This window comes from Vulpes lagopus, chromosome 7, assembly GCF_018345385.1.
Source record: "Vulpes lagopus strain Blue_001 chromosome 7, ASM1834538v1, whole genome shotgun sequence".
Taxonomy (NCBI): domain Eukaryota; kingdom Metazoa; phylum Chordata; class Mammalia; order Carnivora; family Canidae; genus Vulpes; species Vulpes lagopus.
This window is the reverse complement of record NC_054830.1, coordinates 11353723-11381095: the sequence shown is the minus strand read 5'-3', so window position 1 is coordinate 11381095 and position 27373 is coordinate 11353723. Positions and strand designations below refer to the sequence as shown.

The following is a 27373-nucleotide window of genomic DNA, read 5'->3' as shown; positions in this document are numbered from 1 at the left end:
CCTGCTTCTGAATGAAGCCCAGGCCTTAGATGAGAGCATCTTCCTAGGCCCCCAAATCCCACACCAACTCCCTCATAGCTGGAAGAGCATGGGTCTGGGAGGCAGATAAAGGAAAGGGTGAGTAGGTATGGAGACAGTTGAGCTCTATGGCTGTAGGTTGGGTAAATGGGCATTTGAAACATGGGTGAGGGGTAAGGTGAATGGGACAATAGGCAGAAAAATAGATTAGCATTTGGTGGATACCTGCCCTGGTAGGTGAGTAAGTAGGCAGTTAGCTGGGACAGTTATGTCTGCCTAGAAAAGGCCTGGATCTCAGTAGGAAATAAATATTTGCGCTAATTGAGTAACTGGTTATATACATCGTATGAATATTTGTTGGGGCCTCCTAAGACTCTTGAGCTAGGCAGTGGGGAAACAATAATGAACTAGGCAGACGGGACTCCTGTCCTCATGGAAATTACACCCTAGTGGAGACAAGTAAATGTGCAACTAAAGGATGGGTGTCTGCGTGGCTGGGTGAAAGGATGTGTGTAGCGATGGGTGGATGCTTGCTTGCTTGTTTGGATATGTATTTACTTGGGTGGTGGGTGGATGGGCAGGTAGATGGGAGTGGATGGATGGGTTGAGTGGGTGTTCAGATGGGTGAATGGGAATTTGGGTGGGTGGCTAACGCTGACAGGACCAGACGTTGGTTGAGTGGTGGATGGGTGAGTGTGTAGATAGGAGGTGGATGGGAGGTTTGAGTGTTTGGATGGATGGTGGATAGTTGGTTAATTGGCTGAATAGATAGATGAATGGTTGACTGGATGAATGGGTGGAGAGATGAATGGGTGGTGGATGGAAGAAAGCAGATCTGTTATGTATTCATGATGGGGTAGTTTTGGAGGCTGGGATCCTTGGGGTTGGATGGAGAAAGGGGCGCTTAGCATGGGCACCTGCGGCAGTTCTAGGGACACGGAGGTGCTGAAGTCCAGTTTGGATAATGGGAGAGGAGAGAGAAGACTTGTGGTTGGAAGGTAGCTGATTGGGGGCAAGGGACTGAAGGATACGGATTGGCTGGATGGAGTTTTCAATGACCTATAAATGACCCATGGGGGAACTTCTCTGCCTCCTCCTCACTCTTCTGGTGCTATTAGTAGGCCTAGCATTGGAAGAACCAGTAGGGTGATGAGGAGCTATTGGGGGCAGGGGGACAAGTGTGTTGTCATGGAAACAGACCCTCCCTGGACTCTCAGGCCGCGCGGCCCCTTTAAGGGTGACCTGCCTGGCCACTCCCAACATGGCGGCGCGCCCGCTGACCGCCCCCCCCCCGGGCGGCGCGGGGGGGGGGTGGGGTGGGGGGGCCTGGACCTCCCCATCATGGCGGCGCGGCGGGGCTGTCGCGCTGAGGTCACGGCGGCGCGCCGGGGGGGCGGGGCGGCGGGGGGAGCGATTTAAAGGGACAATGTCCCCCGAGCGGTGGAGGCGGCGGCGGCTGCGGAGGCCGCGGCACCGGCACCGGGAGCAGCAGCGGCGGTAGCGGCAGCGACGGCCGCACCGAAGAGGGGAGCTTCGAACCCCGGCGCCTGGCCGGCGGCACCGCCTCCCCGGTGAGGCCCGGCCCGGCCTGGGGAGCCCGCGGGCGGGGCGGAGCCGGCACGGGGAGGGGGAGGCCGGGGCCGGGCCGGGCCAGGCGGGACCCCCCGGGGCGGGGGGCGGGGGCGGGGCCGGCAGGGGCGGGGCCTGGCCGGGGGCGGGGCCGTTCTGGGGGGGGGAGGAGCGGGGGTCTTGGGGCAGGTGTCCCCCCACCTCGGCGCGTCCCACGGGGTCTCCTGCCCCGAAGTGCACGGGCGGAGGGAGCGTCTCCCGGACCCTGGCCCAACGAGGGGTGCGCTGGCGCGGCGCCGCCCCTACCCCTGCGACCCCCGGGGGGCGTCCAGGCGGGAGGCCCCTTCCCACGCTGCCAAAGTGCTCTCCGAAGTTGCGGTCCCGCCTGTTCCCCGCGGGCAGTGCCCACCCGGTGGGCACCCGCAGGTGCTTCCTCTGGGCCTGGGCAGGGACCCCCGCCACGACTGCCAGGCCACGGACTAGCCCCTTGGGAGCCCCCAGGCCCCCGAGGGCAGCGCCTGCAGCCAGGCCTGGAGCCCGGGCCCCGCCCCGGTTGCCTGGGCCCGGCCTCCCCACCATCTCCCTGGGGAGGGCGCCTCATTCCTGCCCTTCACTTTCCGCCGTTACCTTGAAGGTATTTATAGGTGTAGAGGACAGCACCCACCCCCCACACACACACACACACATGGCCTCCCCAGGGTCCTCATTTCTGGACCAGGAGCCCTATCCGTCGTTTTTGTCCGCAGACTAGAGAAATCTTGGGAGGGTGGGATGGAAGAGCCCAGGCTGGGTATGCATGAGGGGTGATTTGGGGAGAAGAGAAGGGGTTAATGCTGGGGTCACTTGAGGCTGCGTGTGAGGGTGAAAGGGTTAATGCTGGTGAACCCTAAGGTCCTGAGGGGATGGGGGCTGGAGTGTGGGAAAAGTGCAGAGGTAATGATGGGGGCACTTGAGATAGTGTATAGGATCAGTGTGCAGAAGTGACTGGGATTCATGCCGGGGCATGGGCATAGGAGATGCATGTGCATGGAAGCGAGGGCACAATTGGGAAAAGTGCAGCAGTGTGTGAATGAAGGGAGGCGCCTGGGAGAAGTGAAAGGATTAATACTGGAAGAAAACAAGGTGGATGAGTTTGCATGTGTAAAAATAGGGTAAACTGAGGCAGTACAGTGCAGGAGCTGTGTAAAGAGGAGGTACCAGCGGGGAGACTGAGGCATACTGAGGCTACAGGCCAACTGGGATACTATGCTATAGATATGGCCTCAGCACCATTTACTTAGCTCTCCTGGGCTGGGAGGTAAACTGAGGCACTGAGCAGCAAGGGTGAGGACTGGGGCTTCAAGGAAGGAGAAACTGAGGCAGCATCCCTTTCCCACATCCCCTAAGCACCTGTCTCTCTGCCCCCAGGCCTACAATGCCTTGCTGAGCCAGCCCCGGAGCTGAGTGGAGCCAGGCAGAGAGCATCCATGGATGGGCCCCTGGCAGGCGGCCTGGCCGCCCCAGATCGCCCTCGTGGTCCTGAGAGACTGCCTGGCCCAGCACCAAGGGAAGACATCGAAGGTGGGGCCGAGGCTGCTGAAGGGGAAGGTGGCATCTTCCGGTCCACTCATTACCTGCCTGTCACCAAGGAGGGACCCCGAGACATTCTGGATGGCAGAGGTGGCATTTCTGGTAAGAGGATGGGCCCTGTGGCTCTGGGGGAGCATCCACCCTGGTCCCTGAGGTTCAGAGAGGGCTAAGTCACCCACCTCAGCAGGAGTTGAGATGGGATCCTAATTCTGTTTGGGCCCAGAGCCTTCTCTTTGTACTCTGATTATTTTCCCATTTAACAGTTGTGAAAATAGAGGCCCTGGGAGCCAATGACCTGATGAATGCCCCCCCCCAACCCGGTGGGTAGCAAGGACCTGGGACTTGACCTCAGATCTGCCTGATTCCCTCCTCTGAGCACACTAATTGGGGTCCAATTAGTGGACCAGCATCCTGCCCTGAGAGCCCATTTGCTCCCCAGGCATACCCCATTCCATGTATATCCCAGCTCCCTCTTGCTGCACTGTCTTGGTGAGTCCTGCTCCTGAGCCATGGACCAAAACAGCTTGGGCCCTCTAGTGGCTGGGGAGAGATTGGGTAATTAGGGGCACCAGCTAACCCCTTTGTGCCTCGGTTTACCCAGCAAAAGGGGATCTCACACTGTCCCCACCTCACGATTTGTTATTCATTCATTAAATACTCAGCAACTATTATGTGTCAGGCTATGTTCTAGGTGCTGGGGATACAGCCATAAACAAAAGAGGCAAAACTCCCTTCCCACAGAGGCCTGACATTGTAGTAGGAGAGATAGACAACAAGCAACTATATAAATAACATAAGGGCAGGTAGTGACAGATGCTGTGAAGGTAATAAACAGAGTGCCGGGATCATGCCCGGAGGACCTGGGAATCCTCCTTGAGTGGGTGGAATTTGAATGGAGCATTGAATGAATGGCGGGAAAGACAAGCCAGGTGGTGGGAACAGCAGGTGCAAAGGTCCTGCGGTGAGGAGGAGCCTGGTGTGTTCAAGGACCGGGCAGGAAGAGCAGAGTGCTGGGGGCAGTGCAGGCTGATGTACCAGATGTCTCCCTTCATCTGCTTGGCCTGCCCTATAGGCCTTGGTTTCCAGGAAACTTCATGTACCTCATCAGGAGTTTCCTACATGCCAAGCCCTTTATGTGATCATCTCATGTCATTCTTAAAAGATTCCTGTGGGGTAGCCTCAGTTACAATCATCCCATGCTAGAAATGGGAAACCCCAAGCCCTAAGGAGCCCATGGTCCCACAGCTGGCAGTAACCTGGCTTGACAGCCCTCATCTTTAACCACCACCCTGTGTCAAGACATCCTTGACCTGCCCCAAGTCACCATTAGCAATATGCACGATGTTTGGATATTTACAGAGCACCTTCTTGGGACCACGCACACGCTCCATCCTCACCATCAGGCACTGGGTAGACAAACTAGTCACCGGGTGTTAGGACACAGTCGCTGGGGCTGCAGTGGGTGAAGCCCAGCTAGGCCCAGCCTGGAGGCCATCCTGGGGTCCTGGATGAGGAACAGTGAGTCAGACAGAGAGCAAAGGAAGTCTAGGCATCAGATTCCATATAAGCTATGGCATGGAGGTGATGGGTGGCACCCGAAGGTGTTACACAGGGGGATGACAGGGTGAGGCCGCTGAGGGTGAGAGTATCAGTGCTCAGGGAACCTTAGCAAGCCCCTCCTCCAAATCATTAGTAACCAGGGCCCAGAGATTGGCAGGACCATGTTCAGGTCTCAGGTCACATGGCTGGCCAGGGCAGACCTGAGACCTTGATTTTGTGACAGTCCCAGGGAAGCAGGATCTAGGGTCCCAGAGTCCTCTCTGGGTCTGGTTCTGAGGAATCTGTCACTTCTCTGCCAGGCAGAAGCCCCAGGTCTGGCATGAGAGGGGGATGGTGAGCAGGTGGGTAGGTAGGTGCTTCCTTCCTCCCTCAATCAGGCTCCAGTGCATGTGCCTGGGGAGGAAGGGAATGTGGCTGCCAAAGGGGCCCAAGCCCACCCTTAACGATGTCCTTGAGCAACTGGGGGCATGGGACAGGGGTGGCTTGACTTGCGTGGGGTCACAGCCTGGAGGTTAGAGGAGGGCCTAGGCTTGGGACACAGCGCCTCCCCCGCTGCCCTCTCAGCCTGCTTGACCCCCCTTCCTGGCTCAGGCACCTGCCCTAGGAGTCTTGTGATGCCTATAAATAGGAACAGCCTCTGGGACTGCTGTTCCACCCTGAAGCCCGGGCCCTCCCTCACCCCGACCCTGCCCTCGGGGACCACCAGGGGGTACCCCTGGAGCAGCTACTTGCAAACTTCTCCACCTGGACATGGATACTTCCACTGCCTTCTCTGGCCTATGTTATGGCTATTGGCTTGGAGCCCCCACTGCCTCTTTGCAGCCCCCGCCTGATATTTGGCCTCTCTTTGGCCTCCTGGGTACAGCCAAGTCTTGGGGGGCTGAGAGCGTCCACACGGATGGATAGAGTCTGGTGCATGCCTGGCCTTGAGACCAGGGGGCCAGAGGATGAACGACACATTATTTCTGCCCTCACGTGGGGCCCCAGGCTGGGGAGGAAACCAGAGCATGGAGTGCGCAGACCTGAGGCTCTTGGTCCAGCCTTCAGCTTGCAACCTGGGATGACTCCGAGCCAGCCCTGACCCCCGTCCCAGGCACCCTCACAGCCCTTCCTTCCCCCCACCGCCGCCTCTCTGGATGGAGCATGTACTGTGTGATCTCCTTGGCATCCGTCGCTGGCCCTGCGAGATGGGTGGTAGCTGTTTCCTTTATACAGAGGAGGAAACAGGTGGGAAAGGCGTGCCCTTCGGTCACCACTGGGCCTTGAACTTGGATCTGTCTACCTCTAAAGTCTATATTCTTGGCCATGATGCCAAGCTGCCTGGCTTGGGGTTGAAGCTGCTTGCGGATACCCTTATCATTTTTCCTCTCTCATTTTCAAACCCTCTCGGGGACCCGCAGATAGCAGGAGTCCATGAGGGCCCTTTGGCGTGGCCACTACCAAGGGCTGCATCCAGGCACCTCGTCTGACCTGCAGGGACTTCTGGATCCCCGCCAGCTATGGAGGCCTCTGGGCAAGCCCCCCAGCCCCCAGGTGTCTTAGACACGGGGCCTTGCTTGGCCTGCTTCTTCCAAAATGCTGCCACTAAAAATAGGAGCCTCGCTGGAGCTGCTCAAAGAGGCCAACACAGCCCCCTGGCTCGTGGAATCCTTAGACAACGCCAATCGCAGAACCAACGAATCTGGGACGCCCAGAATCTCGGCAGCTGGGGTCCCAGAATCTCAGAAGCAGGATGCCCAAACCCTCAGACCTGCACCTCTAGGCTGTGCAGGATCTTGTTGCCACTGAATCACTTGCCCTCCCAGAAGAGCTCACATTTATGATCTTGTGTTCTCAAGAGACCCCATTTTGGTGGGGTCTCTCTCCCTTGGCTGGTCCAGGCCTTGCTTTCCTAACCCTCACACCTTCTCTAACATTCACCTCGACCTCCCACCCTGACACTCACCCTGGCACCCGAACATATACCTGCCTGGCCCTGCTCCCCATCAGCCTACTCCAGGGGTCCTCAAATGGCGGCCATTCTGCCTGCAAGGGATGCTTTGGCAGTGCCTATAGCCATTTTTGGTTGTCATGACTGCAGGGCCAGGGGCCGGGGGGTTACCAGCATCTAGTGGGGAGAGGCCAGTGCACAGAAAGTCATGGTTGAGAAACTGCTCTCGATAGTGCAAATTTATGTACCCCCATTGCCACCCTCACCTTCCAGAGGCCATGTGACAGTCACAGACCTTCTCTGAGGCGCAGTAGAAAGACCCTTAGCCAGTGACCATGACTTTCTGATCCCCCACGCTACCCCTGATGGCACTTTTAATTCTTTGGCTCCTGACAGCTCTCAATTTCCTGGGCAAATTGAACCATGGGGGATCAGAAAAAGAACTAGCCCTGGCCCTAGCCCTCTTTCTGGACCATCCTCCAGTTGAAGCTAATCCAGCAATTGCATCTGTCAGGCTCTGGACGGGGCACAAGTTCCCCCCGTGTGTTAACCTTGGCCCAGGCAGTTGGCCTGTACCCCAACTGGCACATTCACCCATGTCAGGCGAGTGTGGCAGGCAGAGGAGGCACAGGCCAGGATTCCTGTGGTCGCTCCAGGCGTTGGCTCCACAGGCGGATAATGGAGAGTTGGCTCTATCTGTGTGAGGGGTCCCAGGAGGGGATTTGATTCTAGGACTGAAGCCTGGAAGGGGGCCTGGGAGGCAGGGACAGGCACTCTGCAGCTCAGGCTTAGAGTTCCTCATTCATCATCTGGCAAGTATTGGTTGAGCACCCGCTGTGTGCCAGGCACTGGGAGGCTACAGTGAATGAGGCTGAAAAAGTCTCCTCCCTCAGGGGGTGCTCAAGTGCCAGCAGGGGCGCAGGCAAGCCGTAATCCATAAGAGGAACCAGGCAATTTGGGAGAGGGTGAAGAGAGGAATGAAACAGGTGACAAGAGAGAAAGTCATAGAGGCTCACGTTGGTCAGTGGCCAGGGAAGGACTCTCCAATTTTAGTATATGTGCTGCTGAAGCGAGCACGGAAGGACTCTCCAGACAGAAGGAATAGCCAATATTGAGGCCCTGGGGCCAGGAAAAGTTGGGTGGGCTTGAGGCATCAAGAGGAGTCAGGACAGAGCCAGCAAAGGCAAGGAAAGGGAATCAAGGCTGGAGAGACCTGCAGAGGTCCCACCTCGCCACAGGGCTTTGTAGGTAGTGGTCAGGAATCTGGTTTTTATCATAGGTATAATAAGTCAGGGGAGTTTTTACCAGGGTATGATTTTTAAGAATCACCTTGGCTTGCTGGGTGGGAGTAAAGAGAGAAGGGTTGAAGGCAGGAAGCCCCAGGGTCCCCCAGGAGACTCCTCCAAAGAGACTCCTTTCAGGGCTCAGGAGTGCAGAGGCCAAAGGCCTCTCAGAGAGGGGTGCGGAGCCGGCTAGGCCCTTCGAGGTGCCCGGCAGGGCTCCCAGAGCTGGGGTGTTGTGAAGGACCCCGGCCAGGGGGACCCCAGCCCCTCAGGGTCTCCCCTCTCTGTTGCAGACGGGCAGCCCCATCCTGGCCTCAGCGAAGCCCTCCCCCGTGCCACCTCCGCCACCCATCGGATCAGCAGCTGGTGAGTGCCACGCTGGCCCTGACCTCAGGGAGGGCAGGGGGGCAAGCAGGATGTGCCTAGGCCCCAAAGGAAGCCCCTGGGGAGTGAGAAGGGGAAAGGAGGGAATCAGGAGGCCAGGCAGGAGGAGATGGCTCCCAGCAGGCAAGCCCCTGGGCATGTGCAGGGGGTGGGGAAAACTGGGTTGAACACAGACAGTCAACTCTCATTATCCCTGCCAGGAGCAGGGCCAGAGGGACAGGAGCCTGAAGGTTAGACCCTTGGAGTCCTGTCTCTGCCAGATGACCCTTAGAATGATGTCAGTCCTTTCTAAGCCTCAGTTTCCCCATCTGTAAAATAAAGTCCCTAAGATGCATCTCACAAACTGGCTTTGAGGACCCCAGAGAGGTTGGACAGGAGCAGGAAATGACAATAGTGGTGACAGCGGCAACCCTTTATAAAGTCTGGGTGGGTGCTAATATGTAATAAACATTGCGATGTGTCAATGAGAGCTCCCATTAGTTGAGCGCTTGCTGTGTACTAGCCTCTTGGCACGGGTTTCCCCCTCTAATCTTTGTCATGGACCTGGAGGGTGGGTGGTCCTGTTGGTATCACCAATGGGGCTGAGAGAGGTGACCCTGTGGTTTCTGCTCTGCCTCTCGATGGAACCCCTTTCTGCACTTTTTGGTGGGCGTAATCGATAGCCCCTCTTGGAGGCAGAGTCCTGAAAACGAAGGGAGATTTATCAGTGTCATGATAAGAACCCATGTTGGTTGTGGGCTTACCATAAACCAGGCATCTGGTAAAGTGAAGCATTTCTCCAGCATGGAGTCATGTCCTCCCTACACTTCCCGGGGTCCAAGTCAAGGTCCCCATTTGAAGGGCTATAGTTGTGACCATTTAAATGAGCACATCCCTCATGTGAACTTTTCTTCTATTGTGGATATGAGAAAGCTCCTTAGATGTTGCAGAAGGACACAGAGGCTCCTGGCTTGGGGGTCTCGTTCTCATTTTTAGGATTGGAAAACTGAGGCTCAGTGAGGTTGCTTTGCCCCCTTTCCCCCAAGGAGGTCAGGGTCCTTAGGGCCAGAGGCTGAGCAGGGTCCTTCCACCACTACTAACTCTGCCCTTCCAAAAGGGGAGCTGCAGGGGGAAAGGGCATTTCCCTGAATTGTTTATACCACAGAGTTGTACCACATTTGCTGGAAAGTGAGGCTAAATGAACTAAATCACCCTGGTTTGGGGAAAACCTCTTGGTCTTAGGCAGCTGGGGGCACAGATCAGAGCCTTGGTCTTCCTGCGGGACAGATGAGAGTTGACTGTGCCACCAGACTTGAGGACATGCCCTGTGACCCTGGTGTGACCACTGGTGGACCCTGCACACTCTCCCACCATGGAATGGGGCTGGGCTACATGGACAGGTGCATCCTGGGAGCTGAAGGTGCTTTTTGGTCTAATAGCTCTGGAAGGGCCACATCTATTCCCCCTACCTCCCCACCCTCACCTCCACACTCCCAGCCCCTCTGAGGTCACCCTCGGGCTGGGTCTCTGGGGCTTATCTCAGGCTGCCTATGAGGAACCCCCTCCCCTGCCCAAGGAAGAGAAATTGAGGCCTGTGGCTAACCTGTCCCCATTGGCACTTCCTTGCAGTTGCTGGGATGGAGGCAGCCTGGACTTCCAGCCGGGCTCCCCACCACCCCACCTCCTGGGCCACTTCCCCGGCCCCCCTGATGGCCAGGGATCCTGGGAGCACCCCCTGGTCCAGGAAGCCAGGGAGGGCATCCCATCTGAACGGAGGTTCGAGGACTCAGTCATTGTGAGGACTGTGAAGCCCCACATTGAGCTTGAGGGATCTAGAAGGTTCTTGCACCATCAGGGTGAAGCAAAGCTCTTGGAGAAGGCCCCCCGGGGCCACCCCAGGTTCGACTGGCTCCAAGATACAGATGAGCCGGCCCCACCCCAGGATGCTGGGCTGCACCTGGACCTGCCGCCCCAGCCCCTGCCCCTCACCTCCTTCAGGACGGTGCTCGTGCCGGTAGAAGACACCACTAAGACGTTGGATGTGACAGTGGTGGACACCAGGGAGCACCTGGCAGACCTCGAAGAGCTGGCTCAGCCATCTGAGTGGGGCCTGCCCAGGTCGGCCTCGGAGGTGGCCACACAGACCTGGACGGTGAACTCGGAGGCGTCCGTGGAGCGGCTCCAGCCCTTGCCTTCCCCGATCCGGACAGGGCCCTACCTGTGTGAGCTGCTGGAGGAGGTGGCCAAGGGGGTGGCCAGCCCGGATGAGGACGAGGATGAGGAGCCAGCCGTGTTCCCATGCATTGAGTGCAGCATCTACTTCAAGCAGAAGGAGCACCTTCTGGAGCACATGAGCCAGCACCGCCGAGCGCCGGGTCAGGAGCCACCTGCTGACTTGGCCCCGCTGGCCTGTGGGGAGTGCGGCTGGGCCTTTGCTGACCCCAGTGCCCTGGAGCAGCACCGGCAGTTGCACCAGGCCTCCCGGGAGAAGATCATTGAAGAGATCCAGAAACTGAAGCAGGTGCCTGGTGATGAGGGCCGGGAGGCACGGCTGCAGTGCCCCAAGTGTGTCTTTGGCACCAATTCCTCCAAGGCCTTTGTGCAGCATGCCAAACTGCACGTGCGCGAGCTTCCAGGCCAGCCTGCCAGGGAGCCCTTTGGGGGCGGCAGTGGGGCTGGCAGCCCAGGCCCCGATGCTACCACCCTCACCTATCGACCCTACCGAACCTCCTCAGGGCTCAGTGGCTGCGTTTTCTGCGGTTTCCCGGCGCCCAGTGAGAGCCTGCTCAGGGAGCACATGAGGCTTGCGCATGCCCATCCCCACTGGGAGGAGGACACCGAGGCTTTCGAGGAGGACCCTGCCAGCCAGCCAGGCACCAGCCAGGATGCATATGCCCGCTTCCCTGATGCTGCTGAGGACTACTTTGGCAAAGCTGAAGCTCTCTTGGCCCCCACATGGCAGGAGAACCCTGCTGGATATGACCCCAGCCTGGCCTTTGGCCCAGGCTGCCAGCAGCTGGGCGTGAGGGATTTCCCACTGTCAAAGCCACTTCTGCACGGCTCAGACCCAAGGCCCCCAGGAAGGCCAGCCTTTCCCTCCCCTCTGGCATCTGCCCCCTACTCCTTACAGCCCAGTAGAAACAAGAGCATGGTCCACCTGCAGGGGCTCCCAGCCCAGCTGGGGGACCGGAGACACCCTTGGAGTGAAGAGGAGGAGGAAGACATACCGCTCGTCTCAGAGATGGACTTTTCCCCCGAAAATGGGGTCTTTCCACCCTTAGCTGCCCCTGGCCTCATCCCACAGCTGGCCCTGGACCTGAAGCGGACTTTCCGAAAAGCTCTGAGGGCAGCTGAGGCCTCTCGGGCACAGCAGCAGCAGCTCCGAGGGATGGTGCCACTTGTGCTGCTGGCAAAGCTGGGGCCACAGGTCATGGCTGCAGCGACCAGGATGCCCCCAAGGCTGCAGCCTGAGGAGCTGGGGCTGGGGGGCGCCCACCCCCTGGACTTCTTGCTCCTGGATGCGCCGCTGGGCGGCCCACTGGGGCTGGACGTGCTCCTCGATGGGGACCCAGCAGTGGCATTGAAGCATGAGGAGCGGAAGTGCCCCTACTGCCCCGATCGCTTCCACAACGGCATCGGCTTGGCCAACCATGTCCGGGGCCACCTGAACCGTGTAGGCGTGAGCTACAATGTGCGGCATTTCATCTCTGCCGAGGAGGTGAAGGCCATTGAGCGCAGGTTCTCCTTCCAGAAGAAGAAGAAAAAAGGTAGGGCGGCTTCGCTCCGGCACCCACCTCCATCCGAGGCCCAAGAGACGCACAGCTGGGCAGCTGAGTTCTGAACCAAGCAATTCTCACTCTAAATCATCCCATAGTGCCAAGCAGGGGGAAGTCAGGGCCTCCCCTTCTGGAAGACTGGGAGCTGCGGCAAAGGCCACCGCATCGGTGGAGGTGTGGGGATGCCCCAATGCCCTGGCCCTTCCGGCAACTGGAGGAAGGAGTATGGGCAGAGGAGGCAGCCCCAGGCAGGGAATTTCACTGATGTCTTCATTCGACAAATATTTATTGAGAGATGTCCCCTCTGTTCTGGGCACTTGGGGACACAGCAGAAAAGGAAACAGCAGTCCCTGCTCTCCTGGAGTTCACGGCCCAGTAATAGGAGTGTGGGACCCTGGCCGGCTTCAGAACCCCCGGGGCAGCCTGTGAGGTATGGAGATTCCCAGGCATCAGGGTTCTGATTCTGGAGCTCTGTCTCCAACACGAGTGCCCTGGGTGGTTCTGACGCTGGCAGACATGGATCCCACTTGGGGGAGGTGCTGGTGTGCTGTTTGAGGGAGTGCATACGAGTATGTGTGCGTGTGTGTGTGTGTGTGTGTGTGTGCGCGCGCACGTGCATGTGTGCAAGTGTGCATGTACTGGGGGTAAGGGGCCAGGAGCAGACAGCCATAAAACCAGGTTCTTACAATGGTGAGTGACCAGGGCTGTGATGGGGGAAACTGGGGTCTGAGGAAATGGACAGGAGGTCCCTGACTCCACCTGGGGGCATCCAAGCAGGCTCCCCAGAGGAGAACATCCCATCCATTTGGCCATTTCTTCATTCAACAAAGATTTCATTGACAGCACTGGAGTGATAGTGAGCAAAAATAGGCATGCGCTCTAGACACGGGAAGGATATTAATCAAACACTCAGCCAAAGGATTGCAAATGCACAACTGGAGGAGGGTTTCTGGGGGGTGGAGTCCCTGATGCTGAGAACTATGTGAAGGGAAACCTGGAAGGTCAGGCAGAAAGGGCTTCCCGGAGTGGGAGGATTGGAGAACACGTGGAGCAGACAGGAGCTGATGCAGGCAGGAGCATGAATGACAAAGGGAAAGGGAGGTGTCTAGGGTCAGGGATGGCACTGGCTGTGTGATCTGTGGAGGGGGAGCAACCCCAGGAACGGGGAGGGCTGGGGCCAGTGGGTCACCCCTCCAGGCAGTCCATATCCTCTCTTCCTCCACAGTGGCTAACTTCGACCCAGGCACCTTCAGCCTGATGCGCTGTGACTTCTGTGGGGCTGGCTTCGACACCCGGGCTGGCCTCTCTAGCCACGCCCGGGCCCACCTACGTGACTTCGGCATCACTAACTGGGAGCTCACCGTGTCACCCATCAACATCCTGCAAGAGCTGTTGGCCACCTCCGCTGCTGAGCGGCCCCCCAGCCCCCTGGGCTGCGAGCCTGGGGGGTCACCCAGTGGCTTCCTGACCTCGCGTCGGCCCCGCTTACCTCTTGCAGTGCCCTTTCCACCCACCTGGGCTGAGGACCCTGGGCCAGCCTACGGAGATGGTAAGGGGAGAGGGTGTGGATGGGGTGGGGCCCTGACCCTTCTCAGGGCCCCAGAGAGATGTGAGGAGGTGGGAGGGGGCAGCCACTCCACTTTTCTGGTAGTGTTTCAAGTCACTTTACAAAGTATACTGACAACTGTCCTCACAACTGCCATGCCACTTAGAGGTTATTTATGTTTTATTCAGGGGCTGGTCCAGGGTTACTCCTGGATCCAATTCATCCCTGCCCTACCTGACAGTGATTTTCACACATGCTTAGTCACCTTCTACTGGGAGCCAGATATGTTCTAAGAATTTTACAAACACAAGCTTATTTGCATCCTCACAACGATGCTATAAGGCAGGTGTTATTATTATTATCCCCATTTTACAGATAAGGAAACTGAGGCACAACGAAATTAATTAACTGGTCCAAGGACACATGGCCAGAAGTGGTGGAGCTGGGACTTGAAACTCCAGACAGGTCAGGTTCCAGCATCCTTGCTCTTAAAATCATCTGTCTAAAGCAGCACTGTCCTATAGAACTTTATGAGGTGGAAAGGTTCTCTAGATAGGTGTTCTGCGCATAGGTTACTACTGGCCACATATGGTGTTGAGCATGTGAAACGTGGCTAGTGCAAGGTTAGTGGTAATTCTGCCAAACATTGCAGAGCTAGAGTCTACATTCTGGATTTTCAGTAGTGCCTACTTTGTCCAGCAGCATTGATAACCCCTCCCATAACTGAATACTTGCTGTATACTAAGGTTTTATCTCATTTATGCCTCAAACAGCTCTGTGGGGCTAAGGATTGCTGTGTTGCTGTTTTGTGGACAAGGAAGCTGTGGGTCATCTGCTTTGCCACATAGCCACGAAGCAGCAGAGCTAGATTTCTGAACACCATGTTCGGTGGTCTCTCCAGTGGAAGATGGCTTGGAAAATCCGGAAGTAATATTTTGGTGAAGGAGCCTGGGGCTGGGCACCACTGGGGGAGTAAAAAGCTGTAGGACCCAGCCTTGCAAAGCCTGACTTTGTAGGAGCCTTTACTGAACTCACAGCAGAGAACTTGGCAGTGAGGAGTCAGTGGGCTCTGGGGAATAGAGAAGTTTCTGAACAGAGGGACTGTCTAGGGGCCGCGTGGCACTGAGGTTTCCTTGGGTTTCTCCTACCTGGAGCTCCCAGGGTCCTACCTCCATCTGTGCTCTGAACTCCACTGGACCCATTTGCCAGCCCCCTTACCAGTAAAGGGCATCTGAGGGTCTGCAAAGTGGAGGGTGGTGCTATGAAAGCTCCCTCTCCTCCTTGGACAAGGAATCTGAGGCACAGAAAGGACAGAGTGGCTGGTTGAGGACACAGTTTGGAAAGAGCCAGAGTAGGGACCTGACCTCAGGCTTCTTGCCTCTGCTGAAGGCTGTCCCCTGGGCATTCAGCTCACACACTTGGCTGGGTTTGCAGTGCCTCAGGGATGGCTGAGAAGTGGAGCTGGCTCTGAGGATGGCTGGGGGACACAGGAGGTAGTCTGTAAGCTACAGCCCCGCTTGCTTGCTCCTCCTCCTCCTCTTCTTCTTCTTCTTCTTCTTCTTCTTCTTCTTCTTCTTCTTCTTCTTCTTCTTCTTCTTCTTCTTCTTTTCTTCTTCCGTCACTCTGGTAGAGGTCTGAATGTCAGGCTCACACTCCTTACTTGGCACTGGGTCAAGCCCCTCAGGGATGGCAGGGTGTGTCCAGTAGTCAGCCTCAGCTCTGGTCAACCTGTTTCCACTAGAAGACCAACGTGGCAGCCCCCGGTCAGTGCTAATGGAGATGGCTAAGTCTTTGGGGTGTCAGGATTCAGTCTGGTACTGTCCGGGCCTTGTCCGTGGTGGGGGATGGGGTGGGGGTGGGGTGGCTCTGAACAGTCTTTCAGTTAACACCTGGTGGGCTGGAGGGCTGTTTATGGGTGGTTCCGAAGAGCCTGGAAGCCTTGCCTTCCAGAAGGATGTCCAAGATTAAGGCTAGGTCTGGGCGCCCGGCCTGCCCTGATTGTTCCTAGAAGCATCTCGCACCTAAGTGGGCTGTAGGGGCGGGTGCCAGGTTGGGGGCGGGGCAACCGTCAGATTCTGGCCCCACCCAGCTGTCAAGAAACAGCTGGGGGCAATCGGTTTGATGTTGGGAAGAAGCAGGTTGTGCCTGGAATGGGGTGCCGGCGACCGTGTGGGGAGCTCCGTGGGACTGCGGGACAGCGCCGGCGGCGTCGGGGGGACATTTAGATATCAGGATGATGTGGGGCCCTCCCAGCTGGGATCTGGTGTCTTCCAGATCTCCGACACGAAGGGAGAATTCCAGGATAGAGGATGGAACAGGACCCCCGGGCAGGTCCTAGCTCCGCCCGTGGGCGCTCCAGGAAGCTGGACGCGGGGAAGGCAAATGCGTGTGGTCCGAGGATTCCCATTTTAGCCTTAGGGGCGCTCGGGGTCGGGGGCGGGGGGGAGAGCGTCCCATCCCGTCCAGGCCAGGGGTGGGAGTGCGGTTGGCGGCCGCGCCCAGCGCGGCGTGCGTGCGTCCCCGAGCCAGGGTGCGGGCGGCTCCCTGAGGCTCCCGCCCCACCCCCCCACCCCCGGCCCGCGGGGCCGGGGCAAGCGTTTCGCTCACTCGCTCGCGGCGCTCGGCGCTCGGCCGGCCGCCCTGGGCGCGCCCCGAGGGGCGGGGCGGAACGGAGCGGGCTCGGCGGCGGCGCTCGGCGCTCGGCTGCTCCCGCCTGGGGCGGCCGCCCCGCGTGCGCCGGAGCCAAGATGGCCGCCTCCACCGCCCAGTGCCGAGTGACAAAAGCGGAGAGCAAGGCGGCGGCGGGGCCGCGCGCGGGGGGCGCCCGGGAGCGCGCGCCCGCTGGGGCGCCCCCGCCCAGCCCCCCGAGCCCGGGCCCCGCGGCCCTCCCCGCGCCGCCGCCGCCGCCCCCGCCCCCGCCGCCGCCGCCGCCGCCGCGGGACGGGCCCAAGGCCGAGCCGGAGCCGGGGCCCGGGCCGGCGCCCGCGCCGGGTAAGAGCCCGCGCCGGGGAGGGTGCGGGGAGGGCAAAGTCGGCATTCCGCCCGCCCCCTGCCGCCGCCCCCGCCGCCCGCCGCCCGGTCTCTGGGACTCCCCCTCCCCCCAGGCCCTCCAGTCGCGCGGGCCCGGGGCCTCCTGTCGCAGCTCGCGGGGCCCCGGGCTTCAGAAACACTGTCCGCCGCCGCTCCGTGGGACCCTCACCCTGCCTGACAGGTGTCCCCTGTCCCCCTTGGAGCCCCGGGAGCGCCCCTCGCCACAGTCTCCGGCCCTGCGGCGCAGAAGCCCGCTCCGAGTCACTTCAGACACGGTCCCTGCACCATCTGACAGACGCGCCCACTCCACCCGGCGACTTTGACAAAGTCCTCGGTGTCCCGGGCCTCGTGGCCCCCCCTGCCTCCCTTCTGCTCGCCTCCGTAGGACTCCAGCCGAGCGGAGAACCTTCATGGCTTCCTGCTCGTAGGCCTGACCGGCTGCAAAGCTCCATCTGACACACAGTTTTCTTCAGCCTCAGAGCTGTCTCCCCGCCCTGAACACGACACCCGGGGCTCAGCAGGCCCCGCGGGCCCCCTTCTCCGAGAAGAGTAGACCGCGAACACATGCCTTCCACTCCCTGTTCTCCTGTACACCTCATCCAGGGAGGCTTCCTGACTTGTCCGAGGCCTCGGAAACTTCCTGCAAAGTTCTGTGATTCTCGCTTTTCCTGTCCCCATTCAGATCTCGGCTGATCCGGGCTCCCAGTTCTCCCCTTACCCCACTTAGGGCTCAGCTTGTGATAAGCAGACCACTAGGCAGCCCCGAGTCGCCTCCGCAGCCCCAGGTGCCCTGTCGGGTGGAGATTCCCCCGTGAGTCCTGCGGAGCCTCCTTCCTGTCCTTGGCTTGTCAACTCTGCATTGCTTCTCTGGCCTCTGACTCAGGCCTTCTCTTACTGGATCTCCCTTCTGATTGCCACCTACCTGCTCCCAAGACTGACATGCTCCCCTGCACAAGTTCTGCCTAGAGAGATACTTTGTCAGGTCTAGGATCGGAGTCCCTGCCCCAACCAGTGTGTGTTCTGGTGGGTGGAAACTGCTCCTCAGCCCGGCTGTCAGTGGGCAGCCGTGACATCCCTGCATCTCACTGGTGCTGGGGGTTTGGATGGAGCCTCTGTTCTCATATGGTGAGTTGCCTCCCAGAGTGAGAGCAGATGCCAAGGATGAGGAAGAAGGCTCCATGCCCCTACTCTCAGTCCTTATGGGAGTAGACAGCTCCCACCCAGCCTGGGCTGAGCCTGTCTTCCTAACCTCACAGGCCTGGGTTCTGAGGAAAACACAATGGTGGCCATGGACTTGGGCTCCCCCCCGCTCCCCAAGAAGAGCCTGCCTGTCCCTGGGCCCTTGGAACAGGTGGCCAATCGGCTGAGCAGCAAAGTGGCTGCAGAGGTTCCTCATGGCAGCAAGCAGGAGCTGCCAGATCTCAAGGGTGAGTGACCCAGGTGGCACGGTGGGGGTGCAGGCCCAGCTGGTCACACTCACAGGGAACTCTTGGGCCTGGGGGTTAGTGTGGGGTCCACAGCTTTCTCTTCACCCCAAAGCCCCAAGGAGACATCTGGCTGTCTTCTGTTCAGCTTTTGCTGCCCTGGGCATGCATGGCCTTGAGATATACCCTCACCGGGTGGGGGAGGGGCATCCAGGGAAACAGCACAGTTTTTAGGAGCTCACACTCAGACCCAATTTATTTGCTGATTTTGGCCCTCATTAGCTATGTGATCTTTTGTATGATATTGTCTTGTCTGTATGTTGATATTCAGATCATTATTAAGTAGTTGATAGGCACTATGCTGGACTTATTGAAGTTTTAGAGCAGGGAGGCAGAGGAGGAGACAGGCAGTGATAAGGGCTCTGCACAAGACAGGGTGTAGGGCACCAGAGGGACTGTTGGCTGGGGCCTCCAACCCAGTGTTTGGGGCATGAGTTGAGCTGCAGAGGCTGGCTAGGACAGCTCTGGGAAGCACTGTGACTGGCAGGTCAGTGTTTGTGTGAACACCTGTTGCCAGGACACCCTGGTATGTTGGATATCCGAAAGGCATTCTGCTGCCCGGGCCACAGAAGGGCTCTGCCTCCTGCTGTGTGCCGTTGGCACAACTCTTCCCTCTCTGAGACTCAGTTTCCTTATTTGCAAACTGGACAGGCTGATCCCTGCCTAATTTGGGTCATTTTAAGGATCAGGGAGGCTTGTAGGGAGCCTGGGTAAGTGGGATCCTGGGGGGAGGGGCAGTGGGAGGGCAGGGCTTAAGGGACCTCACAGCCAGCTCTCTTGGCCTCCATCTCGCCCTCCAGCCCAGAGTCTGACCACCTGCGAGGTCTGCGGTGCCTGCTTTGAGACACGCAAGGGCCTGTCCAGCCACGCACGCTCCCACCTGCGTCAGCTGGGGGTGGCCGAATCGGAGAGCAGCGGTGCCCCCATTGACCTCCTCTACGAGCTTGTGAAGCAGAAGGGCCTGCCTGACACACCCCTTGGGCTGCCCCCAGGCCTGTCTAAGAAGTCCAACTCACCGAAGGAGGTGGTCGCCGGTGCCCCCCGGCCTGGCTTGCTTGCCCTGGCCAAGCCCTTGGATGCCCCTGCTGTCAACAAGGCTATCAAGTCACCTCCTGGCTTCTCTACCAAGGGCTTGGCCCACCCACCCAGCTCCCCACTCCTCAAGAAGGCACCACTCGCCCTGGCGGGCTCCCCCACCCCCAAGAATCCTGAGGACAAGAGCCCCCAGCTGTCCCTGAGCCCCCGGCCAGCCTCCCCAAAGGCACAGTGGCCTCAGTCTGAGGATGAAGGGCCCCTGAACCTCAGTGAGTGCGGGTCCCGGGAGCTGAGGGAGGTCCTGGCACCGGGAGGGCTGCAGAGCCCAGGGTGGGGATGGTGGGGGCTACAGCTCCTAGGTTCTGGGTCCACTGGGTCAGAATATTGGTCAGAGCACTGTGTCTCCTGTTGGGCTGGCCTTGCAGCATATTATCATCTGCCTCCGACTCTACTTTGCTATTCTTCCCTCTGGAGGCTTGGCTGTGGCTGCTAAGCCTGCCAGGGTCATCCTCACCACTTAGGGGCATTTGGCCTTCTCTGAGCCTGAGGGTTGGGGTAGTGAATGAAGGTAACCAGAAGTCCTGTGGGCCTGTCTTCCCCAGAAGGGCATCTTGGGTCCTACAGGCAGGGAGGTGGTCCACCTGACAGGAAGTTTTGTAGTTGGCCCTGTCTTCACATCTTCCTGGCTGTCTGTGCAGAGGCACTTCTGTGCCCATGGGTGGAGCCAGACCTCCTGGGCTGCCTGTGGGCATGGCAAAGAAGGGTTTAGAAAGAACCACCCTCACCCTCCCGGGTACAGTGAGGAGGTTTAGCATGGCATCCCTTCGGAAGTCAGGCCTTCCCTCACATTTATGTTAGTCTGGGATGAGCCCGAGGTCTGGCCCCCTGCCCAATGGGGCATCCCAGTTGGCACCTCATGTTCCCATGAAGCCGCTTCCATTGTCTGCTCTGTTTTTGGGAGCAAGGCCCTGGGCAGGTCTGCCCTTGGCTATATGATGCTTGGCAGCTGGGTGGGGCCCCTGCTTTGCACCCACACAGCTCCCACCGCTGGGGTCCCAGGGAAGAGGCCCTGGGAGCATCAGATTGTGCCACTGGAATTTGGCCACCACCTCTCCACCCCACATCCTTAAGCTCTCCACACTCACCTTGATGCCAGAGGGCTAGGCAGGGAACAGGACTTTCTGTTTCCCAAAACCTCTTAAAATAAATCTGCGGCACAAATCTTGAACCCTGAATGGCCTGGGAAGCCTTAAATCATATCAGGTCTTCTTGCCTCAGTCCCCCAGGGCCGGCCAAGGTGGCGGCCGTGAACCCCCCCCTGTGTTTTGTCTCCGCAGCTTTAGATAGTGACGGGGGCAGAGAGCTGGACTGCCAGCTGTGCGGTGCCTGGTTTGAGACCCGCAAGGGCCTGTCCAGCCACGCCCGCGCCCACCTGCGCCACCTGGGCGTCAGCGACCCGGACGCCAAGGGATCCCCCATAGACGTGCTCCACGGGCTCATCAGGAGGGACGGCGTCCAGATCCGCCTCCCACCCGGGCGCGGCACCCTGGCCCAGCTGGGGCGGCCTCCTCCCACCTCTGCGGCCCTCTCCTTGCTCCCCCCCCCACCGCCGGCCAAGAAGGCCAAGCTGAAGGCCGCGGGTACGGCCAGCCCCTGGGGGAAGCAGGACCTCTCGGCCGCCGCAGCCGCCGGCATTTTCTGGGCCTCTGATGTGGAGCCGTCTCCTCTCAACCTCTGTAGGTTCTCGCTTCAGCCGCTCCCTCCTCCCTGCGGGCCCTGGCGCCCCTCCCGGGGGGGTCGTAGCCCCCTCCCTACTCCTTTCCTGCCAGGGCAGGGAGTAGACAGGGGCCCTTGGCAGTGGGCTGGTTCTGCCCAGAGATCTTGTTGGCAGTTGGCTGCTAGGCCCTCTCTCTTGGCCTTTGACCTCCATGACTGTGACCTTCCCTGAGAATGAAGGCCAAGGGTGGGGTGCTGCCTTTTGGTGTGAAAAGTGTCCATGGTTGCCCCTGGTCTGGATGGCATTTGGCACTTAGGCTGCTACTTCCTGCCCTCTTGCCCCTGTCCTTGTTGGGACCCAGGACCCGCAGAGCTGTGGAGTCTTGGTTCCATCCTCTGCCAGGACTGAGGGCCCATGCGCTCTCTGGAGCCTCCCCTCGCTCCTGCTGAGTTGCCCCCTGCCCTTCAGTTCCCTCACTTGCACCTGCCCTCCACCACCATCCCAACCTGTGGGCATGCTGCTGCCCAGCCCAGCTGACCAGGAGACCCACAGACAACGATGCTAATGATTCCCCATGATGCTAATTACTCCTTTCTCCTGCTGCAGCCTCGGGCCCAGAACCAGCTCGAGACATCCGCTGCGAGTTCTGCGGTGAGTTCTTCGAGAACCGCAAGGGCCTATCAAGTCACGCGCGCTCGCACCTGCGGCAGATGGGCGTGACTGAGTGGTATGTCAACGGCTCACCCATTGACACACTACGGGAGATCCTCAAGAGACGGACCCAGTCCCGGCCTGGTGGCCCCCCTAACCCACCAGGGCCCAGCCCGAAAGCCCTGGCCAAGGTGGTGGGCAGCGGAGGTCCTGGCAGCTCGCTGGAAGCCCGCAGCCCCGCAGACCTTCACCTCTCACCCCTGGCCAAGAAGTTGCCACCGCCACCAGGCAGCCCCCTGGGCCACTCACCAACTGCCTCTCCTCCTCCCACGGCCCGGAAGATGTTCCCAGGCCTGGCCGCACCTTCCCTGCCCAAGAAGCTGAAGCCTGAACAAATGCGGGTGGAGATCAAACGGGAGATGCTACCAGGGGCCCTTCATGGGGAGCCACACCCATCTGAGGGTCCCTGGGTGGCGCCACGGGAAGACATGGCCCCCCTGAACCTGTGTAAGTGTGACCCCAGGGGCAGGGCAGTGAGAACACATAGAGGGGTCCCCCCCCCTCATTTGATGGGTACCCGGAGCACCCAGGGTAGAAATAGAACAGAGGCTACCCAGAACCAGAGGACAAGGGGTTAGCTGTGCAATCCTGCTATGTAGGCCTCTAACTGAGCTACTCCTTGAGTCTCCATCCATGTTGGGGAGGCAGAATTGTGCCACTCAGTGATGCCCAGAAGATTTTACGTCTTGGGCCATCTTCAGTCGATTGGTAGTGTCTACCAACCAGATTCCTAGGGAGAAGGATTACACGGGTCAGTTAGTGATTCTCCCATGGGCTGGAGTATAGGCACTGGGAGTGGGCGGCTGCACCCTCTTTCTGACATTCCTGGTTGCTACGTGCTTGACATTTGGAGACAAGTTCAAATTAAGTGCTCAGCTCTTCCACTCCAGCAGTATGTGACCTTGGGCAGGTTTCCTCTTCTTGGAGGTGGAAGATAAGCATGGTCCCAGCTCCGTGTAGTTCCAAAGTAGTGTAAACCACTTAGCACGGTGCCCGCTTAAACGGAGCCATATGTATACTTTAGTCAGTAGTCTTACTGTCCTTGTCACTGTGTTCTCTCTGCTCGAATTGGCTGAGTCGTGTGCTGAGCAGGCGAGGATGGCCCAGGCCTCTGCTTCGGTGCTCATGTGCATTTCATATCAGCTGTGTGCCACATGCTTGGAGCTGCTCCCACCCGGTGGAGGTTTTCATCTGCATTTTGTAGAGGAGGAGTCTGAGGCTCAGAGGGGAAGTGGTTGGCCCAGTGTAACATAGGGGGTCACAGCCAAGCCAGTGCCTGAGCCCGGGATGGAGGCGCTTGCTCCTCACTGCTTCTTGGTGTCACAGGGAATCATCTTGAAGCCAGATGAGGTGAATTTGAGGTGACAGAGCAAGCAGAAGGGCTGAATGTACACAAGGGCCCCTGGAAGCGGATGAGGGAGTGGGTCATTTGGGTCTGGGGCTGCATGGACGGGACAGCCAGGCACTTAATGTTAGCCTTGAGCTTCGAGCCTCCCGCCGCAGCAGCTGCCTCCTTCTCCTTCCCCTCCCTCCACCCTGGACCCTCTGCAGCGTCCCGGGCAGAGCCTGTGCGTGACATCCGCTGTGAGTTCTGCGGTGAATTCTTCGAGAACCGCAAGGGCCTGTCGAGCCACGCGCGTTCCCACCTACGGCAGATGGGTGTGACCGAGTGGTCCGTCAACGGCTCGCCCATCGACACACTGCGGGAGATCCTCAAGAAGAAGTCCAAACCGTGCCTCATCAAGAAAGAGCCGCCAGCCGGAGACCTGGCCCCTGCCTTGGCTGAGGACGGGCCCCCCACGGCTGCTCCTGGGCCTGTGCAGGCCCCCCTGCCATTGGTGCCAATGGCTGGCCGCCCAGGCAAACCAGGAGCTGGGCCGGCCCAGGTTCCTCGAGAGCTCAGCCTGGCGCCCATCACTGGTGCCAAGCCCACAGCCACTGGCTATCTGGGCTCAGTGGCAGCCAAGCGGCCCCTGCAGGAGGACCGCCTCCTCCCAGCAGAGGTCAAGGCCAAGACCTACATCCAGACCGAACTGCCCTTCAAGGCAAAGACCCTCCACGAGAAGACCTCCCACTCCTGTAAGCAGTGGGTGGCAGGGTCCTGGGAGGGCATCTGCTGGGGCCCGCAGGGCCTGGCAGTGCCACAGATACACTGACCCCCAGCAGAGGCCCGTGGCAAGGCCCCAGTGGGAGGCGGGACTGACTCCTGACCTGGGCAGGGCCTTCTGGGTACTTTTGTTCCCTTTGGGCTGGGACTCAGCAACACCCCCTCTGCCTGCAGCCACTGAGGCCTGCTGTGAGCTGTGTGGCCTTTACTTCGAAAACCGCAAGGCCCTGGCCAGCCACGCGCGGGCGCACCTGCGGCAATTTGGCGTGACCGAGTGGTGTGTGAACGGCTCACCCATTGAGACACTGAGCGAGTGGATCAAGCACCGGCCTCAGAAGGTTGGGGCCTACCGCAGCTACATCCAGGGCGGCCGCCCCTTCACCAAGAAGTTCCGCAGCGCCGGACATGGCCGCGACAGCGACAAGCGGCCACCCCTCGGGCTGGCACCTGGGGGCCTGGCTGTGGTGGGCCGTAGTGCTGGGGGTGAGCCAGGGCCTGAGGCTGGCCGGGCAGCAGACAGTGGTGAGCGGCCTCTGGCAGCCAGCCCGCCGGGCACTGTGAAGGCCGAGGAGCACCAGCGGCAGAACATCAACAGTGAGTGCTGGTGGAGGGGGTTTTAAGGGCAAGGGGCTCCTGCCACCAGGATTCTCCACTGTGCATCTGCTCTTAGTCACTTCCCCGATCATTCTCACCTGTTTGCCCATCTGGCCACAATCCAACCTGTCCCAAGGCCCAGGCAGCATCCAGTCACCAACTGTCCCATCTTGCTTTAAAGGCAGGAACCTAAAAAAAAATAAAAAAGGGCAGGAACCTCCCCAGAAATCTTGCCCTCCGGCTTATCTCCTGTCCCTCTCTGTACCTTTCCACGCCTCAGAATTTGAGCGCCGACAAGCCCGCCCTCCAGATGCCTCTGCGGTCCGGGGGGGCGAAGAGGCCAATGATCTACAGCAGAAGCTGGAGGAGGTGCGGCAGCCTCCGCCCCGGGTCCGGCCGGTCCCCTCCTTGGTACCCCGGCCCCCCCAGACATCACTGGTCAAGTTTGTTGGCAACATCTACACCCTCAAGTGCAGGTATGCAGCCCCCTGGGTGGGTGGGGGAGAAAGACCACCCACTTAGGGCTGGGTCACCAAGTGCCTCTGAAAAGGACATGGGTTCGTGGGGGTCAAGAGATAGAGCCTCAAGGACTGCCTTCGAGTGTGGCTGGACCCAGGCTAAGAGCTTCTCAACAGCATCACCTCAGGGCAGTGAGCTGGGACCCTGAGGGTTCCAGTGCTGGCTTTGACACTCATCAGCCTCGTGACCTTGAGCAAGGGCTTCCCACCCCATGCTTCCATATTCCCACCTATACCAATGGGGTTGGTAACAGATTAGCTGTGAGGATTTAAAAAGTTGAATATTTATAAAGCACTCGAACTGTGCCTGACATACGGTAAGCACTCAACAAGTACTTGCCTGATTAAGAAAAAAATAGATCTTAGTCCATTTTTACCAGAGTCCGGGCATACATCAGAGGCCAGGAAACTGAGTCTGAGACTTAAGGTGGCCTGCCTCAGGCCACATAGGTCAAGTCAGAAGTAAGATTAGAACCCAGGTCTCTGGAGTCATGAGCTCAGGTCCTGAGCCCCTGTTCTGTGAGGCCTCCCTTGGGACCTCAAGCCCGGGGAGTTGGTGAGTTGGGTGCATGAGCAGGGTGGGAGTGAGTTAGTGCCTGACCCCCTTTCCCCAGCTGCTGTCCATCTGTCCTAAAGCCTGGCGGGGTAGGATCTGCTTCTCTGGGCTTTCTCTCCCCTCTCAGATCACATGCTTTAGTCACTTGGCAGTGGCACTTTCCCAGCATCAGAGCCAGCTGACTGCCCTGAACATAGAGATGGGGGTCTTTAGGGGACCCTACCCTGATCCTGGAATGGGTACAGGGAGCTGACCATGAGGAAATATCTGGCTTCTGGGTCCCCTTCCCTGAAATCTCAGGCATGTTCTCTCCACACTGAGTAGCAGCAGGTGTGCTCAGGGACATGGGCAGGGCTACACATCTGCCTCTCCTCATGGCAGTGGCCACTCCTCTCTCTCTCTCTCTCTCTCTCTTCCTTCCACACAGGTTCTGTGAGGTGGAATTCCAGGGGCCCCTCTCTATCCAGGAGGAGTGGGTGCGGCACTTACAGCGGCACATCCTGGAGATGAATTTCTCCAAAGCGGACCCCCCGCCTGAGGAGCCCCGGGCCCCGCAGGCACAGACAGCGGCGGCAGAGGCACCCTAACACAAAAGCATTCCAAATTCCCTCTCGTGCCACCTCTGTCTCCTCTTTCTCCTCCGTCTCTTCCACCCTCTCCTTCCTCTTTCTTTTCCGTTTCCAAAGGAGCAAGCCAAAACCTCAAACCGGTACCCCTTGGGGGCCGGGCACACTACAGCCGGGGCGCCAGGAGCCAGCTAGCGGCCCTTCCCCCAGCCCGAGGGCTCTGGGCCACACACAGCGCATCTTCCTTCAGCCGTGCCCACCTGGTCCAGCAGGGGCAGAGGCCAGGTCTCTTGCGGTGGCAGCTGATCTGGTGAAGGGGAGGAAGGCCAGCGCTCCCCCGAATCTAGCAGCCAGGCGGGGCTATGTTTGCCATCCGTGGCCATTTGCAAAGACCCCAAAGACCCCTGTCCTGGTTCCCTCCTGCCCCTGTGAATATCCTCTCACACGCACTCACGCGCACACACACATATACACACACACGCAAACACACACACACACACATGCACGCACGCACCTCGTGAGACCCGGGATCTGCCCCAGCCCCCCAGTTCCTGAGTCAAACGACCACATCATGCCACGGTGCTTGCTCAGGGGAAGGCACGCTCCCTCTGAGGTCCTGCTGGGGCCCGGGAGCCCCCCACTGAGCCCATGATGCCACGGAAATCCTTGTTGGCCGCCCCCTCCCAGGGGCCTTCCCAGCCTGGAAGAGCTCAGAGCTGACAGCTGCCTCCTGCCATGTCAAGGCCCCCCCAGAGCCTTGGGGGACTCCGGGGCCCAGGAGGGGGTGGGGATGGGACTCTCCTCCCCCACCCCCACCCCCCTCCCTCTTTTCACTGTTGCTTTCTATGTATAGCTCCCTAGACCTTTCACTTTTTTAAAAACGCGTTTTGTGTAGAGAATAAGGAACGTGGATCTTTTTATTTTGCAATCCTGGGCCAGCTAGAGACCGGGAGCTGATTGACCTTTTAACTTTTTTCAGTGGCCACATTTTGGTTATCGATGTACCTAGAAGTATGTAAATTAGATTAAATTTCTCTTCTGGAAACACCCCGGGGCAGGCGGCCAGCGTGTGTTTTTCTGTCGAGTGGACAGGCTGGCATCGTCTGGCAGCCGGGGCTGGAATCGAGCCGCCTCCTCCCAGAGCCCCCGGAGGCCCTGGGTTTTCCTGTTGGCCGCCAAGCTCACCAGACCCAGCTGGGGATGAGCCCAAGTTCCCAGCTGTTGGCTTTCAATGGCACGGTTGGTGGGGGGCTCTGGCTGGTTGGCTGGCTGGTGAAGCGGCTCCTGTAAGCAGAGGAGAGGAACCAAGACTCTGGGCAGCTGGTCTAGGAAGGGGGCCAGGATGAAGTGATGAAGCCGGAAGGGCTCTCCAAGGGCAGAAGCTGTCCAGGGAGGGTGTGGGGGACCTGCGTGGGGAGGGAGAAGTGCACAGTTGCTGGCA

General features: G+C 59.2%; 1 protein-coding gene across 7 annotated transcripts; it reads left to right on the top strand.

The window, feature by feature from the left end:
* Positions 1-1436: 1436 nt before the first annotated feature.
* WIZ (WIZ zinc finger) lies at positions 1437-26981 on the top strand. 7 transcript variants are annotated; one of them, XM_041763529.1, is made up of 13 exons: positions 1437-1589; positions 2995-3258; positions 8223-8295; positions 9922-12059; positions 13294-13617; positions 17901-18071; positions 18929-19432; positions 20501-20899; positions 21487-22038; positions 23143-23670; positions 23873-24292; positions 24573-24768; positions 25794-26981. In XM_041763529.1, the coding sequence occupies exons 2-13, from the start codon at positions 3054-3056 to the stop codon at positions 25951-25953; spliced, it is 5670 nt and encodes a 1889-aa protein (XP_041619463.1). In that variant the 5' UTR covers positions 1437-1589; positions 2995-3053; the 3' UTR covers positions 25954-26981. The 7 variants fall into 7 exon arrangements, with proteins under 7 accessions (XP_041619463.1, XP_041619464.1, XP_041619465.1 ...); XM_041763530.1 differs by lacking the exon at positions 17901-18071; XM_041763531.1 differs by lacking the exon at positions 20501-20899.
* The last annotated feature ends 392 nt before the right edge of the window (positions 26982-27373 follow it).